At 53.3% G+C, this 19,095-nt stretch overlaps 1 protein-coding gene across 1 annotated transcript; it reads left to right on the forward strand.

The window, feature by feature from the left end:
- The first annotated feature begins 1,879 nt into the window (after nt 1–1,879).
- NLRP8 (NLR family pyrin domain containing 8) lies at nt 1,880–17,702 on the forward strand. Its single transcript, XM_069552490.1, has 10 exons — nt 1,880–2,249; nt 3,067–3,141; nt 3,616–5,215; nt 7,308–7,478; nt 7,985–8,152; nt 9,797–9,952; nt 11,805–11,975; nt 12,793–12,963; nt 16,382–16,552; nt 17,573–17,702. The coding sequence occupies exons 1-10, from the start codon at nt 1,880–1,882 to the stop codon at nt 17,700–17,702; spliced, it is 3,183 nt and encodes a 1,060-aa protein (XP_069408591.1).
- The last annotated feature ends 1,393 nt before the right edge of the window (nt 17,703–19,095 follow it).

The following is a 19,095-nucleotide window of genomic DNA, read 5'->3' on the forward strand; positions in this document are numbered from 1 at the left end:
GAAGATCTTTCCTTTTTCTTAACCTAGGCTGCTTCTTTTTGCTCAAATAGCAGAATAACGGAGTCAAGAGTGGGGGTGGTTCTTATCCACAGGGAGCTTGCAGTTATCCAAAACCACTGCTGGAAGGGAAAGAGAGAAAACTTGGAGTCAGCGCCCAACACCGGGTGACTGAAGCAACCGGGAAGTTCCCGGAAGCGGGATGAGCGCGGAAAGATAGGAAAGATGGCTCAGAGAGGGGCTCCCCTGGTGGTCCAGCGGTTGAGACCCCACCTTCCGGTGTGGGGGCGGGTTCCATCCTGGTCAGGGGGCTAAGATCCCACGTGCTTTGTGGCCAAAAATCCAAAACATGGAACAGAAGCATTATGGTAACAAATGCAATAAAGACTTTGAAAATGGTCCACATCCCAAAATCTTAAAAAAAAAAAAAAAAAACCTCAGAGAAGCAATAGGATGTGAGCATAAGGAGACTGAGACACAAGCCCCTCCTGATAAAGACTTCCTTCTCTCTTCTCCACATTCCGCTGTTTACACACAGTAAATCCGGTGCCAGCCGGCGCAAGAGGATGTGATGTGAAGATCGGTAGAAGGGAATAACGTATATACCTTTTAAAAAATATATATTTTCATCAGTTCTTTAATACCATATATTATCAAATCCATATTCAGATTTCCGCAGCTGTCCTACGAATGTCTCCTGCAGCTGTCTTGTTTAAACTAGGAACACAAGTTGCATCTGCTTTTATTACAGCCTTTGGGCTTCCCAGGTGGCGCTGGAGTAAAGAACCTGCCTACCAGTTCAGGAGACGCAGGAGACGCAAGAGACGCAGGCTCGATCCCTGGGTTGGGAAGATGTCCTGGAGAAGGAAATGGCAACCCAGTCCAGTATTCTTGCCTGGAGAATCCCATGGACAGAGGAGCCTGGCGGGGTACAGTCCATGGGGTTGCAAAGAGTCAGACAGGACTGAAACAACTTAGCAAGCACGCATTATGGCTTTTAAAACACTTTTATTTTAGAACTTCTCTCCCCTCCCCGCCCTTTTGACGTTGGCTTTTTTTTTTTTTTATTGTGGTAAATGTGACACAATATAAAACCTACTATATTAACCGCATTTAACTGTACAGTTCAGCAGCCCTAAGAAATTCCCATTGTCACGCAAATCTAACCAGCGGCCCTCTCCTGAGTGTTTCACCTTCCTAAACGGCGACGTTGGTTTCAGGTGCTTTTTATAAACGCTCATTGAGTCTTTAAAATGACCGTGGTGTAGAAGGAAGCCGAGTCACTACTCGCTTCGATGTGCCAGGTACTGTCTTAAACGCACCTCTGCGTGTGTCTGAGAACCGTGCCCAGCACCTGTGATAAGATTGCTGCCGTCAAAGGTGACAAGAGAATAAACACCAGAGCGGATCTGAGTCTAAATGCTGAGCCCCAGCACCGGCTGGACCCCAGGTCTTCCCACAGGACAGAGAATTTCCCAGGAAGGGAGCGAAAGAGAAAATCCAGCGTGTGACAGGCTCCAGCGCTTACAGTGTTCGCCACTCAGTCATATCACACCCTTTCGTGACCCCGAGGACTGCAGCCCCCCAAGCTCCTCCGTCCGTGGGATTCTCCAGGCAAGGGTACTGGAGCGGGTTGCTATTTCCTCCTCCAGGGGCTCTTCCCCGCCCAGGGATGGAACCCGGGTCTCCTGCGCTGCAGGCGGGTCCTTTAGGTCTGGACCACCAGGGAAGCCGCCAGGCTCCAAGTCTAGACGACGTAAACCTCCTCCCCAGGTGGTGCTCTCACGCTCTGTAACCTCATGTCTCCGCAGGCTGCCTCTGTCTTCCCTGCCAGCTGGTCCCCTCTGCCCGCCGGCGCTGCGGTTCCCGACCCTGAGTGACCATGGGCGACGTGGACTTGAACTCTGACCCCTGCTCCTGCCTGTCCTCCCCTCTGTCCCGCTCTGGTGTCTCCCCTCCCTCGCTGGAGCCCTCCTCCTCCACCCTCCCCTTCAGAAACGGAGTCATGCTTTTCATGCTGTCTGTGAGCGCGGAGCAGCTACAGAGGTTCAAGGAGCTTCTGGTGGAGGAGGACCCCAGCCCCGGCTGCACCCCGCTCACCTGGGGCCAGCTGAAGTCAGCCCGCTGCGGGGAGGTGGTCCATCTGCTGACCGAGTACTTCCCGGGACGACGCGCCTGGGAGGTGGCTCGTGACATCTTCACCAAGATGAACCAGACAGAGCTGTGTCTTCAGACGCAGAGGGAGCTGAACGGTGAGCGGGGATCTAGAACAGGGCGGGGCGGGCTTGGGGGCTGGAGAACTCAGCGCTTTCTCCGCCGCTCCTGTGGGCCAGCCGAACAAGGGCAAGTAGTGGAGTGAGTGTGTGTGTGAGTGTGTCTGTCTGTGTGAGTGTGTGTGTGTGTGTGTGTCTCTGTGTCTCTGTGTGTGTGTCTGTGTGTGAGTGTGTCTCTGTGTGTGAGAGTGTGTGTGTGTCTCTGTGTGTGAGTGTGAGTGTGTGTGCGCACACACACACACGTATGGGCTTCCCTGGCGGCTTGGTGGTAGAGAGGTCGCCTGCAATGTAGGAGACACAAGTTCCATCCCTGGGTCGGGAAGATCCCCTGGAGAAGGAAATGGCGACCTGCTCCAGCATTCCTGCCTGGAGAATCCCGTGGACAGAGGAGCCTGGTGGGCTACAGTCCACGGGGTCGCAAAGAGTCAGACACGACTGAAGCGACTCAGCACGCACGCATCACAGCTTTTAAAACACTTTTATTCTAGAACTTCCCTCCTCTCCCCACCCTTCTGACATTGGCTTTACCTGACGACTAAGCGACTGAACACACACACACAGACCCCCTGCCCGGTGCCCCCGCCTCCCACCGTTCTCGCCTCCCACCATTCTCACCTCCCACCATGGCGATGGAAGCCGGGAGTTTCCCTCTCCCTGCACCAAGAAGGGGAGAGGACAGATGGCCTGGCCGCCGCTCTCCTTAAAAGCCCTGTTGCCTCTGGGCGGCTCTGTCTTTCTGTCCGTCTTGTCATGCCTGTGAGACAGGCTCCTTTCATGTTTTTTCGGTCTGTTCCAGAAATGTTACCTAACTTGGAACCGGAGGCCTCGAGCCTGAGAAGGAGGGTGCTGACTTTGGAGGAAGATGAGTCTGGTGCGTGCTGGCCCTGCGTAGACCCTGGCGGACAAGAGGCGGTGGGTTGGGATGAGATGCTGGCTTCCTGAGGCGCGGGGGGCTGCAAACGGGTGTGCCAGCGTCCCTTCTGTGAACCGGAACTTCAGATAAAGGACTCATCTCGGGAGGAAGTCCAGCCACCATCCTTCTCTCTCTCACTTGGTTGGATTCAGTCTTTTTCATAATATATTTTTAATCTACTTTGGCTGTGCCAGGTCTTAGCTGCGGCAGGTGGGGTCTAGTTCCCTGGCCAGGGGCAGAGCCCGCGCCCCGTGCATTGGGAGCGTGGAGCCTTCGCCCCCGGACCGCCAGCGCTTGCAGCACAAGCGCCTGATCAGTGCACCTGTGTGCTGCAGCCGGCGGTGGACACGCAGGCTCGTCCTCTGGTTGGTCGCTTAGTTCTCAGCAACAGCTGATGCTGGACCCCGTGTCTCCGCCGTCTCGTTCTTGCAGATAAAATTCGGGAGTACAAGGCACGTGTGATGAGTGAGCACTCAACCCTGTGCGACAGGACATGTTGGCCTGGGAACAACGTGGACTTCTTTTACCAAGAGCCCTGGAGAGAAGACACTCTCCTGCAGTGCCTTCTTCTCCCCAGAAAGCCCCAAGGAAGACAGCCCGGGACCGTGGTCCTGCAGGGAGACGCCGGTGTCGGGAAAACCACCGTGGCCAACACACTGATGCTGCAGTGGGCGCAGGACACGTTCTACGCCCACAAGGGCTGGCTTGCTTTCTACCTCCACTGCCGGGAGCTGGACCGGCCGGAGGAGCAGAGCTTCTCCGAGCTGATCGCCCACAAGTTGTCTGGGTCTCTGGCTCTCGCGTCTAGGATCCTCTCCCACCCGGAGCACCTCCTCCTCCTGCTGGACGGCTTCGAGGAGCTAACCTTGACCCTCATAGACAGACCGGAGGACCTGAGTGAAGACTGGGGCCAGAAAATGCCAGGCTCCGTCCTCCTGACCAGTCTGTTGAGCAAAAGGATGCTCCCTGACGCCACGCTCATCGTCTTCCTGAGGTCCAGCTTGTGGAAGACCGTGAGCCCCTTTCTGAAAGGCCCCTCTCTGATCCCCCTGACGGGCTTCAGCGCGCCTGAGAGATCCACGTATTTCAGGTCGTACTTCAAAAACAGGCACGATGCTGACGCAGCCTTGAGTTTCGCCACGGGCAACGCGGTCCTCTTCTCCATGTGCCGAGTCCCCGTCACCTGCTGGCTGGTCTGCTCTTGTCTGAAGAGGCAGATGGAGAGAGGAAGCGGCCTGCCGCGGGCGTTCCCCAACGCCACGGCCGTGTTCGCCCACTACCTCTCCAGCCTGTTGCCAACCAGGGTGAGGCACGCTGTCAGCGAGACCCACCAGGAGCAGCTGAAACGTCTGTGCTCCTTGGCTGCAGAAGGCATGTGGAAGAACCAGTGGGTGTTTGGTGAGACGGACCTCAGCCTGGCCAGACTGGACGAAAGGGACGTCGAGGCGTTTCTCGGGGTGAGGGTCCTCCGCAGGGCGGTGGCCGGCGAGGACCTCGTCGCCTTCACCCACCCCAGCTTCCAGGAGTTCTTTGCCGCCCTGCTCTTCGTCCTCTGCTTCCCGCAGAGGCTCAGGAATTTCCAGGCGTTGGACCGCTTCCGCATCTTACAGCTGCTCGCTCATCCCGAGAGAAGGAGAAACCACCTGGCCGGGATGGCGCTCTTCCTGTTTGGCCTGCTGAATGACACGTGCGCCCTGGCCGTGGAGCAGCTGTTTGGGTGCAAGGTGTCCCTGGGGAACAAGAGGAAGCTGCTGAAGGTTGCCACCGTGCCGCCCGACGGTGACCTCCCAACCCCGAAGCACGGGCTCCCCCAGCTTCTCTACTGTCTGCACGAGACCCGGGAGGAGGCCTTTGTGGGTCAGATCCTCCACAACCACCGGAAGGCACGGCTGGCCATCAGCGAGGTCAGAGACCTGCAGGTCTCTGCCTTCTGCCTCAAGTTCTGCCCACGGCTGCAGGAGCTAGAACTGGCCGTCGCCTGGGCTGTCGCCAAAGCGACCAGCCTCTCGCCAGGCCGGCTGCCTTCCCCCCGGTAAGTGCTTGAACCTCCCCTTCGGTGGGATTCGACGTCCTGCTGGGGAACCTTGTCTAGCGTCTCCTGGGCGTCAAGGGTGACCGCCTGTCGTGAGTGGATCCCTTGCGCATCGGAGTTTGTCTTATAAACAGGCTGTTCCGGTTTAACAAAAAAAAAGAATTTGTAGCGGTGGGCTCAATGGTGACTTCATTATCTGAACCCCAGAGACCATCAGTGAACGAGAGAAACTTCGTATATTTTTTTTTCTCTTTCATGCAGCTGAAGGAAGTGCTGGGTTAAATGTTCTGCAGGGCCTGTGTTTAGTCATATTCCAAGTAATTCTGCTTGAAACAGTATGGCTTCGTTGAAAACACGAGCGGGAAACAAGTGTTTATGTCTCGGCTGAGGGTTGTCGTGAATGTTTGGTACAGTTTCACTGACCAACATGTCTAAGAGTATGTGACATTCTAAACTTCCCGTTGTTTAATTGCTAAGTCGTGTCTGATTCTCTGCAACCCCACGGACTGCAGCCCGCCAGGCTCCTCTGTCTGTGGGATTCTCCAGGCCAGAGCACTGGAGTGGGTTGCCACGTCCTTCTTCAGGGGGCCTTTCTGACCCGGGGATCGAACCCGCGTCTGTTACATCTCCTGCACCGGCAGGAGTGCAGTTCACCTTCCTCCCTGCTGTGCCGAGGGCCCTGCCCCCACGCACGTGGGGCTCCCTGTCACCCCGTTATTCTGTAGGGCCCCCTGCTGTCCCCCTCATTCTGTGGGGCCCCCTGCTGTCCCCCTCATTCTGTGGGGCCCCCTGCTGTCCCCCTCATCGCGCGCACACTGTACTAAGCCTCCCCGTCTGCCCCCTCATCCCGCACACGCTGTAATGTTTAAGTCTCCAGGCACGAGCTGCCCAGTGGGGCGTCTGCGACGGGAAGAGTGAAGGCGAAAACCAGAGCTGAGCCACTGAACGCGCTGCTGTTGGGAGAGAGTTTAGAGTCTGTGCTCACCGTGCCCTAGTAGTAATAAACTTTCCCCTTATTCTGTTCCTTTATAGAGTTCTTACTCTTCGTTTTTAAAAGTTTTTACTTTATGTTGTGGTAGAGCCGATTAACAGTGCTGTGATCGTTTCGGGTGAACCGTGAAGGGCCTCGGCCCTACATACACGTGTGTCCATTCTCTCGCAAACCCCCCTCCCATCCAGGCCCCCACATAGCCCTGAGCAGAGTACCCTGTGTCTACAGAAGGTCCCTGGTGGTTCTCCATTTTAATAGCAGTGTGAGCATGTCCATCCCAAACTCCCTGACCATCCCTTCCCCTCACCCTTCCCCCCTGCTGACCAGAAGCTCCCAAAGAGTCAGACACGACTGAGCGACTGAACTGAACCGCAAGTTCGTTCTCTACGTGTGAGTCTTTCTGTTCCGTAAGTTCATCTGCATCAATTCTCTCCAGATCCACGTCCGAGGGGCGTCACATGACACTTCCCTTTCTCTGCCTTGCTTCAAGGCGTTTCTCCTTAATGACAGTTTCATTGGCACACAGTAAGAATATGGTTTCTATCTTGCGACCTAATTCTTGCCCGCACATGAATCCTGACTGATCACAGCGCAGCTCGCTCCCTCCCTCAGTCACGTTAAACTGTAAGTGGGGCCACAAATCTTCTGGAATAGAGTGAGGAGCCTCAGCGCAGTTCTGCTGGGCGACTTTGTACTTATTGGTTAAGTATATGTTACGCATTTGGCTGCGTGGGGTCTGGGTGGCGGCGGCGGCTCCCTCCTTGCATCGGGTGGGATCTCCCCTCGCAGCGCAGACTCTCCAGCTGTGCTTCCTGGGCTCAGGAGCTGTAGCGCGGGGGGGTTTGCTGCTCTGCAGGCACGTGGGAGCTTAGTTCCCACCAGGGATCGAACCCACACCCCCTGCATTGCGAGGCAGATTCTTAATCACTGGGCCACCAGGCAAGTCCCCCGGGCCACTTTCTAAGTGAGGGCATCTCAGGAAAGCCCCAAAGGGATCCACAGTCATAAGCAAGTCCTGGGTTTGCTGGTAGGTTTTCTTGAGCTTAATCGCTAATGATGAGCCTTTTTTTCCTGTTTGTTTTTTTCTTTACTCCCACACAGACCAGAAGGCAGTGACAGGAGTTCTCTCTGGTGGCAAGACTTCTGCTCTGTGTTTAAGACACACGAGAGTTTGGAAGTTCTGACTGTGAAAGACAGCGCGATGGACACGGAGGCCGTGGAGATTCTTGCCGCAGCCCTGAGGCATCCACACTGCAACCTCCGAAAACTCATGTGAGTGCCAGTCACCCTGACCTCAGCGTCAGCCCCAGTCGTGTCCGACTCTTAGCGACCGCAGCACGCCAGGCCTCCCTGTCCTTCACCATCTCCCAGAGCCTGCTCAAACTGATGCGTGCCAGTCACCCTGACCTCAGCGTCTGCTCAAACTGATGTGAGTGCCAGTCACCCTGACCTCAGCGTCAGCCCCAGTCACGTCCGACTCTTACGACCCCATGGACCGCAGCACGCCAGGCCTCCCTGTCCATCACCAACTCCCGGAGTTCACCCAAACCCATGTCCATCGAGTCAGTGATGCCATCCGACCATCTCATCCTCTGTCATCGCCTTCTCCTCCTGCCTTCTCTCTTTCCCAGCGTCAGGGGCTTTCCCAGTGAGTCAGCTCTTCACCTCAGGGGGCCAAAGCACTGGAGCTTCAGCTTCAGCATCCGTCCTTCCAGAGAGTGTTCAGGGTTGACGGGCTAGCAGGACGCTGTGGTAACTGACACCGCTTACTTCTTCAGCTTTAAGCGTGTGGGCCCCCTCATGGTGAGTGAAGGCATCATCAGAGTTTTGGTGAAGAACCAGTACCTGAGGCACTTGGAAATCCGAGACTCGGAAATGGGCCCCCGAGTGATGGATGCTCTCTGCAACACCCTGAGGCACCCGCGGTGCTTCCTGCAGTGTCTCAGGTGAGGCCGGAGGCGCGGCGGGGAGAGCACGCCGGCGCCCAGGGCGCGGGCCACAGGCTCAGCCTGGCTGATGTCTCGCTGCGGTGCAGCTGCTCCTCGTTCCAGCTTCTTTTATCAAAGTGTCATCGATTTACAGTATCGTGTTAGTGTCAGGTGTACAGCAACGTGATTCCGTCCTGCAGATAGGGTTTCTTTTTCAGATTCTTTTCCATTATAGGTTATTGTGAGATATTGAAGATAGCTTCCTGGGCTATGCTGTGCTGTGCCAAGTCACTTCAGTCCTGTCCCACTCTGTGCAACCCCCTGGACCGTAGCCCACCAGGCTCCTCTGTCTGGGGGATTCTCCAGGCAAGAACACTGGAGCGGGTTGCCGGGCCCTCCTCCAGGGGATCTTCCCGACCCAGGGATGGAACTGGCGTCTCCTGCGTTGGCAGGCGGGTCTTTAGCCTGGGAAGCCCTACAGTCCCCTGTGCTTTAGAGGAAACCCTTATTGCTTCGTCTGCTCTGCTGTTCAGTTGGAGTATAGTTGCTTGACAATGTCGTCTTTGCTTCCGCTGTACAGCAACGCAATCTATCTTGGACACTTTCTCCTGAACACACGCCTGCTCATCCCGGACTCATGGTCTCTGCCTCTCCCCACCGCTTTCCCCTTTGGTAACTGGGAGTTTTTTGCCTCTGTTTGTGAGTCTTTTCTCTTCTGTAAGTAAATTCCTTCATGTTATGCTTCAGAGTCCACGTATAAGTGATACCAGGATGTCTGTGTCTGACTCACTTCGCGCAGTATGATCACCCCTGGGTCCATCTCTGTAAATGGCAGCACTGCATTCCTATCTGTGACCGTTCACTCAGCTTCTTTTTTAAGATGATGGCCTCATACCTGCACACACTGTGAGCCGCTTGCCACCGTCAGGCTGATTCACCCCTTGGCCGGCTCACAAGCCGCCGTTTGAACCCCTGAGACCAGCTCTGTCAGCCACGTCTGTGCACACGGCCGTCGAGTTAAGCACCGTCAGCACCCTGGACCAGAGGTCTCCCGAGTTCACTCGCCTTGTAACTGGGGGGTTGCGCTTTAACCGTCGTTTCCTCCACCCCGCCCCCCGCCCACAGCCCCCACTCTGTCCGATGGGTCTTCATCCTGAAGGTGGTGTGGCGGATAAGCGTGGAAAGGAGGTGTGCTCAGGGGCGGCTGGAGTCCCTGTCTCGGGACTAGAGCCCCACGGTTACCCACGCCAGTGCGTCACGGCCCCGCGTGTGTGCTGCTTTCTACCGTGCGAGGGAAAGTCGCTCGGTCGTGTCTGATCCTCTGTGACCCCGTGGACTACGCAGTCCGTGGGATTCTCCAGGCCAGAGCCCTGGGGTGGACAGCCTTTCCCTTCTCCAGCGGATCTTCCCAACCCAGGAATTGAGCCGGAGTCTCCCGCACTGCGGTGGATTCTTTACCAGCTGAGCCAGCAGGGAAGCTTGTTTTCTGTTGCTGACGTGCAGTTCAGATGCTGAACGGATGGGGGTTCACCCGGGGAGGGTGGAAGCCCCCTCCTGCAGCTCTCGGGGAGGGATGAGGGCCGAGGAGGACGCGAGGTTGGGTGGCTGGGGGCACCACGCCCCCCCGGGAGCTCAGGGCTGCCGTTGCTGTGACTCCCTCAGGCTGGAAGGTTGCCCGTTCGACCCCACCAACAGGGCTGACCTCACCAAGAATCTCAAGAGGAACATCCATCTGAAGACCCTGATGCTGAGACGTGGCTCCCTGGAGAGGGGCGAGCAGTGTCCCCCCGTGGTGGCGCGCCAGCTGGAGAGGCTGTCGTGAGTCTTCCTGGGTGCCGTGCTGCGGCTCAGATGGCCGGTGGACGGAGACAGACAGGAAAGGGGGAGAGTGCATCACGGAACAACGCGAAGTCTTGTGACTGTTAATGGTGGGAGGGACAGTGGAGGGTTGAGACAGACAGAGACACGGAGAGAGGCAGACAGACAGACACACACAGAGAGAGAGAGAGACAGAGACACGGAGAGAGAGAGAGACAGAGAGCCAGACAGAGACAGAGAGACGGAGACAGACAGAGACAGGGAAAGACACACAGAGAGAGACCCAGAGAGACAGACCGGGCTCTAGCCCAGCGCGTGTCTGCACCTGCTGTCCCGAGAGGTAGGAGCACGGGGATCCTGGCACGTCGTCAGCCCCTCTTCGCACGGGAACCTCGCCGGCACCATCTTCCCTCCTCACGGGTGGCCCTGGGACCCCCGCCCCATCTGGAGGTGGGCTCTGGCTCCCCACCTGTGCTTGTCACGACCCGGCCGCACACGGACCCGACACGGAGCCGGGTCTGCAGGCCCTCGGGCTCCCGAGCGGCCTCGTCGGCCGCGCGTGCTTTCCCCAGCCAACCGAGGTCGCAGCCGGCTCCTGTGCTTCCTCGTTTCTGCAGGCTGTCCCTCTTTGGTGCTGAGCAGCAACGTGTGTATGGACGCACAACAGTTTAAGTGTCTGTCCTATCTGCCGCTGAGGCCTGAGCTGGACGCACGGACGCACGCACACACACACGCACGCGCGCACGCGCACGCACGCACACATATACGAACTGCCCTGTCACGGAGGCGCTCATCTTCAGGATTACCAGGCTCGTTTCCAGACCACACGTACCAGTTTGCAGTCCCACCTGTGGTGCGTGTGAAAATCCCCCAAATTCTCATCAGACTCTTGTTACTGCTACAGCTTTGGCCCATCTGTTGAGAAAATGACATGCTGCTGTTTATGTGTAACTCAAGCACTAGATTATTTTTTAACTGAAGTATAACTGACTCACAACCTTACGTGAGTTTCCGGTGACCTGGTACTTTCTAACTCACAGAACGATCACCACGGTAAGTCCAGTGATCAGCTGTCACCATGCCGAGTAATGACAACATTAGATACTTTTCTCCATTTTATAACGTTTAACGTTTTAATATTTATTTTATTTATTTGGCTGAGCTGGTCTTAGTTGTACCACGTGGGATCGACTTCCCTGACTGGGAATCGAACCTGAGCCCCTGCCCTGGGGATGTGCAGGCTTAGCCACTGGACCACCAGAGACACTTTCTTATTTACATCTGCCCTCCCTTGCTGTGGATGAAAATGCTTTCAGGACCATCCTCTCCACTTAGCTGGTTTTTTGTGTTTTTTTTTTTTGGCTACTTTTTGGCTACACAGCATGTGAGAGGTTAGTTCCCTAACCGGGGATCAAACCCTTGCCCCTGCAGTGGAAGTACAGGGCCATAACCACCAGCCCTCCAAGGAACCCGCTGCACTTAGCTTCTCTAACACGAAGGCCTGCCGTACGTCTTCAGGGCACCTTTCCATCTTCCTGTAACTTTCAGAGATGTTGTCTCTTCCCACGTCACCTCCATAAATGTCTTCACTCTTAGAGTTCCTGCTGGCCACTTTCTCACCCTCTTCATCCCTCTCTGTGACTGTTTTCTTAATCCACAATTCCTTCTCACATCACGACCCCCAGTCCCCTCCTTTAAACCTGGGAAGCCCTGGTCACAGAAGTGGGAGGAGACGTCTGCCTTTAGATCGGAAGCCCAGATGGAAACCGTTGAGTTTCAGCGGGAGCCCAGGAAAAACCCAGTCAAGGGAACAAATTAGACTGCATCCCGACTGTGAGTGTCTCACCCACAGGCTGGAGAGCTGTGACCTCACACCGCTTTCCTGTGGAAGTCTTGCCTTTTCTCTCGTGAGTAACCAGAGTCTGACCCACCTGAGCCTAGCAGAAAACGCCTTGCAGGATGACGGGGCGAAGCAGCTCTGGAACGTCTTAAGACACTTTCCGTCTCCTCTGCAGAGGCTGGTGTAAGTCCTAGACACCGCTGTCTGGAGCTCCCTGGGGAAGGATAGGGCGGTGGGGAGAGACTGCCCTGTGTATGTTATATGTTTCTTTACGCCACGGATGATCAAGAGCCTACCGCACAAGGGGCATCGTGCGGATACTGGAAGAAAGCGTATCAGAGAGGAGGATGGCAGTGGTTTCAGGCTCAGGGGCAAACTAGCTAGGGGCAGAGTTCTCAGACTGTGTGCCGGGCAACTCCCCGGGGAATCACAGAGGCACGGCTTTGTGAGATGTCAGAGATGCTGACACCTTTTCATCGCTGCCAGAGCTATTAGCTTGAGGCAGTTCCAACAGCAGATGGTGCTAAATTCCTTCCAGTGATGCTGCGCAAGTGTGCTAAGTCACTTCAGTTGTGTCTGACTCTTTGCAACCCCATCGACTGCAGCACGCCAGGCTTCCCTGTCCTTTACCGTCTCCCGGAACTTGCTCAAACTCATGTCCATTGAGTCAATGATGCCATCCAACCACCTCATCCTCTGTCACCCCCTTCTCCCGCCCTCAGTCTTTCCCAACATCAGGGTCTTTTACAATGAGTCTTCTCTTTACATCAGGTGGTCGAAGTATTGGAGCTTCAGCTTCAGCATCACCAATGAATATTCAGGGTGGCTTCCTTTAGGATTGACCAGCTTGATCTTGCTGTCCAAGGGACCCTCAAGAGTCTTCTCCAGCACCACAGTTCGAAAGCACCAGTTATTATATTTAAGTAAAGCTGTTTTACAAAAAAAAATACAAAAGGCAGAAAAGGAGCTTAACGGTGTTTTGGTTGGTGTTTCTTTGCAGGCTGAGGAGTTGCGCCCTGACCTCCGAGTGCTGTCAAGATATAGCATCTGCTCTTGATAAAAATAAAAACCTGAGAAGTCTGGACCTTGGCTGTAACAGCCTGAGGGACAACGGCGTGGTCCTGCTGTGTCAGCCCCTGTTGAACCCTGACTCTGGCCTCCAGGTTCTCGAGTAAGCTGTCCCCATTGCTTCCTTTGGGACCCGGGGTCTGTAAAATTCTCGGGGTGGAATGTGGGGACGTGTTTTGCATTGCTGGGATTTGCCATCCATTTGGGTAGAGGACTTAGAAGCTTCAGAGCAGTGGTTCTCAGAGTGTAGTCCTCAAATATTGCTCAGTTGCTCGGTCGTGTCTCGGTGACGCTGTGGGCTGTGTGTGTGTGTGTGTGTGTGGTCACTCAATAGTGTCCGACTTTGCGACCCCATGGACTGCAGCCTGCCAGGTTCCTCTGTCCATGGGATTTTCCAGCAAGAATACTAAAGTGGGTTGCAATTTCCTCTTCCCAGGGATCTTCTTGACCCAGGGATCAAACCTACATCTCCTCCATTGGCAGGTGGATTTTTTATCCCTGAGCCACGTGGGAAGTGGCTCAGACCGTGAATGTTTTTGTCTGGGAAGTTGTTAGAAAGGCAGGTTCTCGCACAATTTGTCTGTGTGTGTCTGGTTTATCTCGTTGAGCGTTACGCCCTCAAGGTCCACCGGAGTTATCACAATCGGCAGGGCTTCCTTCTCCCTCGTGGCTGCGAGGTGTTCTGCTGTGAGTATGCGCCGCAGCTGCTGCTTCATGGCTGCGTAGCGTCCCACTGTGTGCATACCACACCGTCTTTACCCATTCATCTGGCGGTGGGCATCCAGGGCGCTCCGTATCGTGGCTGTTGTGAACAGTGCCACTGTGAACATGAGGTGCAGAGAACTCTACCTGGTATTCTCGTTCCGAGTTCCTGGGTCCATACCCAGACGTCGGGTTGCTGGATCACGTGGGCCCTGCACAGTCTGTATCTCACAGACCCCTCCCATGCGTCCCAGGAACGCTAGGGTTTAAGGACTATCATTCCGGGAAAAATTCGTCTACTCAGTGAAACGTACAGAAAACATGTTACTTTTAGACGAATACCTTAGCCTTAGGTGGAGTCTTCCGAAATCAATGTTTGTGCTTAGGGGCTCTTTTCTCTGCATATAATTTTTTCTTCCCATAACGTCTCTATGCCAACATCATACTAGTCAGTGACTTAAAAGGATCTGTCCTATTTTTAATTGTTATAGTGGCTACTCCAGATATTTAGAAAAGATTTAGAAACATCTCTTCTCCAGTAACAAATGTTGAAACGTTTTTAGAGTTGCTTTTTATTTCTTTTAAATTCTGTATTGGGATTGATCAACAATGTTGTTAGTTTCAGGTAAACAGCAAAGTGGTTCAGCTATGCATATGCGCTTTTTTTTGCCTCTTTCCTACCTGCATTTTCGGTTCACTATTGGTATGATCTGGGTTCTAGCTCTAGGTCTTTTTTTTCACTCAGATATGTGAGCTTTTTTTTTTTTTTTATTGAAGTCCAGTTGCTTGTTTCAGGCATACAGCATCGGGATTCAGTATTTTTACAGAGTCCACCCCATTAAACACTATTATAAAATAATTACGATTCCCTATGTTGTACAATACATCCTTGTTACTTATTTTATACTTAACAGTCTGTTTCTCTTAATTCAATTAATTTGCCCTTTTTTCCATCTCCCCCTTGTTAACACTGGTTTGTTTTCTATATCTGTGAGATTTTGTCTGTTTACTCACTTGTGTGATTTCTTATATTCCACATATAAGTGACATCACTTAAGTCTAGATCATTTAAGTCACTTTATGTTACATCTTTAATTCCTAGGATTAATCCTGATAATGGATTTCATTTTTGTTGATAATTAACTACTCGAAGGGAATTCACTGGAGGTCACAATACTTTTACTCCAGAAATTTAAATATTGATTTATCTCCTAGGTTGAGTGAAGTATATTTGCAACTGTGGAATACATTTCCAGGTGACCATAAGTGGAAAAATATATATACATATGTATATTTGAATCATTTTGCAGTAGAACAGAAATTAATACAACATTGTAAATCAACTATATTTTAAATAAGTAATGTATTTTTAACTTTTTTATTTTGTATTAAGGTATACCTGATGAACTGGAGAAGGCAATGGCACCCCACTCCAGTACTCTTGCCTGGAAAATCCCATGGATGGAGGAGCCTGGTGGGCTACAGTCCATGGGGTTGCACAGAGTCGGACATGACTGAAGCGACTTAGCAGCAGCAGCAGCATAGCTGATTAACAATGTTGTGATAGTTTCAGGTGAACAGTGAAGGGACTTGGCCATAACATACATATACATGTATCTGCTACTGCTGCTGCAAAGTCACTTCAGTCATGTCTGCCTGTGTGACCCCATAGACAGCAGCCCACCAGGCTCTGCGTCCCTGGGATTCTCCAGGCAACAACACTGGAGTGGGTTGCCATTTCCTTCTCCAAGCCCTGCTGCTGCTGCTAAGTCGCTTCAATCATGTCTGACTCTGTGCGACCCCATAGACGGCAGCCCACCAGGCTCCCCCGTCCCTGGGATTCTCCAGGCAAGAACACTGGAGTGGGTTGCCATTGCCTTCTCCAATGCATGAAAGCGAAAAGTGAAAGTGAAGTCGCTCAGTCGTCTCCGACTCTTAGCAACACCGTGGACTGCAGCCCACCAGGCTCCTCCGCCTGTGGGATCGTCCAGGCAAGAGCACTGGAGTGGGGGGCCACTGCCTTCTCCGATACATGTATCTGTTCTCCCCCAAATTCCCCTCCTAACCAGGCTAACACACAGCATGGAGCAGAGTCCCCTGTGCTATACAGTAGTTTAATTTTTTAAAACTGCTACTATACATAAAACAGGTAACCAGCAAGGACCTACTGGGTAGCACAGAAGAACTCTGCTCAATACTCTATAATAACTTAAATGGGAAAACATTATTCAAAGAAAAGATACATATACATGTACAAGGGAATCTCTTTGCTGAACACCTACAACTAACACAATGCTGTCAACCAACTATGCTCCAAAATAAAATTTTTAAAAGGGAAAATAAAACTTCTGTTGTTGTTGAGTCACTAAGTTGTGTCCAACTCCGTGCAGCCCCATGGACTGCAACATGCCAGGCTTCCCTGTCCATCACCAACTCCCAGAGTTTGCTCAAACTCATGCCCATCGAGTCGGTGATGCCATCCAACCATCTCGCCCTCTGTCGCACCCTTCTTCTCCCGCCTTCGATCTTTCCCAGCATCAGGGTCTTTTCCAATGAGTTGGCTCTCCTCATCAGGTGGCCAAAGCACTGGAGCTTCAGCATCAGTCCTTCCAGTGAGTATTCAGGACTGATCTCCTTTAGGATGGACTGGTTGGATCTCCTTTCTGCCCAAGGGACTCTCAAGAGTCTTCTCCAACACCACAGTTGGAAAGCATCAGACTACTCAGAAGGAACCGAGGTATTCCGGCCACAGTGCGCCTTCCGGGCTGTGAACAGCTCGGCTGCCCGGCGCTCAGCCCCGGCCTCTTTCCCTCCCGCAGGCTGGAGGAGTGCCAGTTCACCTCCGTCTGCTGCCCGGCCCTGACCTCCGTGCTCCTCCACAACCGGACCCTGCGGCACCTGGACCTCAGCGGAAACAGCGTCGGGCTCCGGGGCGCCAAGCTCCTGCAGGACGCCGCCCTGAAGAGGGTGCTCCGCCCGGAGGTCGTCCTGTACGTCCCCGCCGCTTCCGGTGCGGCAGCCACAGCCCTGGGAGGGAAGGCGCCCTGTCGGGAGGGCGACCCTGGGCCTGAGATGCTGCTGGTGGAGGCGGCCACATCCTGCACCCTTTTCCTGGGGGTCTACAGTTCCCTCATGGGGCTGCCACGCCCCAACTCTTGCTTGTCTGTGATGAGAAAGTGGACCCGGATACTCCCGTCTGCTTTTTTTTTTTTTACATTTAAAAATTTTATTTAATTTTTTTTACAATAGGTCCTGTTGGTTATCTATTTTATTTTTAAAAATATTTATTTGGCTGCTCAGGGTCTTAGCTGTGGCATGTGGGATATAGTTCCCTGACCAGGAACTGAACCTGGTTCCCCTGCACTGGGATCGTAGAGTCCTAGCTGCTAGACACCTCCAGGGAGGTCCAGTTGTCTGTTTTAAATATAGCAGTGTGTGCATGTCCTCCTCCACCCTGGTGGCTCAGTGGTAAAGAATCTGCCTGCGATGCGGGAGACCCGGGTTTGATCTCTGGGTAGAGAAAATCCCCTGGAGAAGGGAATGGCAACCCACTGCAGTATTTTTGCCTGGAGAATCTCATGGACGGAGGAGCCTGATGGGCTACAGTCCACGGGCTCAGAAGGAGTCAGACGTGACTTAGCATGTGTATGGGAAGCTGGGAGACTCTGGGCTCACTGCACGCCTTCCTTTGATGTGCACCTCAGCTCTCTGGGGCCAGGACCCTGTTTTCCCGTCCCGAGTTTCCTCAGGGCTCACCGTGGGAAGTGGGTGCAGTCTGACGGCTGCTGGACGGCAGCTGTCCCTTCCTTCCTGAGTTCCTCAGGGCTCACCAGCTCACCTTTGGCTCTGCTGGCAACCACTGATGACTGGGACATCCTTTGTTTACTGATCTGACAGGCAGTGTTCCGTTTATCCGTCTCCTGGGTGGTAAAGTTCTGTTCTAGAGGGTTTCTGTATTTTTCCAGGACTGCAAAAAAAAAAAAGCATACACTGATTCTTGCCTTTCACAGCAAGAAGAGACAAAGCCGTGGCGTGGACATGATGAGGAGACTGGAGGGCCCGGAGGTGAACAAGGACGTCCTGCAGGTGGTTCAGGACTGGAAGGATGAGCTCTGTGATCAGGCCGCAGGGACGGTTTGATCTCGTGACCCCACCCCACCCCACCCCCCGCCCTGGATATAGTTGTGGTTTTTTTCCTGATGAAAATTGGGAATCGGTTGCCTTGTCTGTGGGCCATTCTGAGTCTGGGATGGCGCAGTAAATTCCAGGAGATTCTGTGGAGCATGACCTGCAAAGAGCCCCCTGGGAGATACTGAACGTTGTGTGTCCAACAGAGATTAGTCATGGAACTGGGGTCACCACGGGAAGGAGCGTTCCAGCTCACGTCTACTCCTGGCTTCTGGATGTCTTTGAATATGTCCTGTTAACATTGTCTCTGACTCACCTACTGGGGTGTTGCAAGAATTGAATTAAAATTGTGCATAAATGCAATTAGAAAACGTTTCGAGTGTTCATTTATAAACAGACTTGCAAGTCAACTGTTAAAGGAAAGACATCTTGCTTCGAGAGCATGCGTCCTACTAGAGTGAAGATCTGGGGAGATCTAGAGAGCGTCCTACCGAGTGAAGTAAGTCAGGGAGAGGAGGAGAAATATCGTATGACATCCCTTGTGTGTGGAACGGAAAGAGATGATACCAATGGGCGTGCTTACAAAACAGACTCACAGACTTAGAGAACGGACTTATGGTTGCCGCGTGGGGGAGGGGCACGCGCACACTGCTGTATTCCAAATGGATGACCAAGAAGACCCACTGTTAGCACAGGGAACTCTGCTCAGTGTCATGCGGCAGCCTGGGTGGGAGGGGAGCTTGGGGGGGAACGGATACACGTATATGTATGGCTGAGTCCTTTTGCTGTACACCTGAAAATATCATAACATTGTTAATTAGCTATACCCCATACAAAATAAAAAGTCTAAAGTTTGGGGGGAGGAAAATCCAAGGAAGATAACACAGCAAGCAATGGAAAATGGAAATTATCTCATATTTAAGGAAGTCTTTTTACAAGGTGAAAGGTGGACCTCCCAGGTGGCTCGGTGGTAAAGAATCCGCCTGCCGATCAGGAGACAGAGGTTCAACCCCTGGTCTGTTCAGATTCCACGTGTTGTGCAGCAACTAAGCCAGTGAGCTGAAAACAACAACGAAAAAAGTGAAGTGTGACTCTCAACTTTTTAAAGGAGTTTAGTCCATTACTAGAGTAAAGCAAAGGGAATTTCTCTGCGACTTATACTGGGATGGGCCTGGGCCCAGCTGGGGGTCTAGAGGGTGGTTTCCTCAATTTTGCCTCCCCAGTTATCATCCCAGGGCCTTGAGAAGTTGTATAACATGCAGCTGGCTTCCTGTGCAACCTCCTGGAGGGACTGTACCACCCAGGACAGACTTTGCTCTGGTGTTTTCCAGCCACCCTGCTTGCAGGATCTCAGTTTCAGACCAGAGACTCAGCCCCAGGCTCTTGGCAGTGAAAGTGCAGAGCC

The sequence above is a fragment of the Ovis canadensis genome, chromosome 14, assembly GCF_042477335.2.
Source record: "Ovis canadensis isolate MfBH-ARS-UI-01 breed Bighorn chromosome 14, ARS-UI_OviCan_v2, whole genome shotgun sequence".
Lineage (NCBI taxonomy): Eukaryota > Metazoa > Chordata > Mammalia > Artiodactyla > Bovidae > Ovis > Ovis canadensis.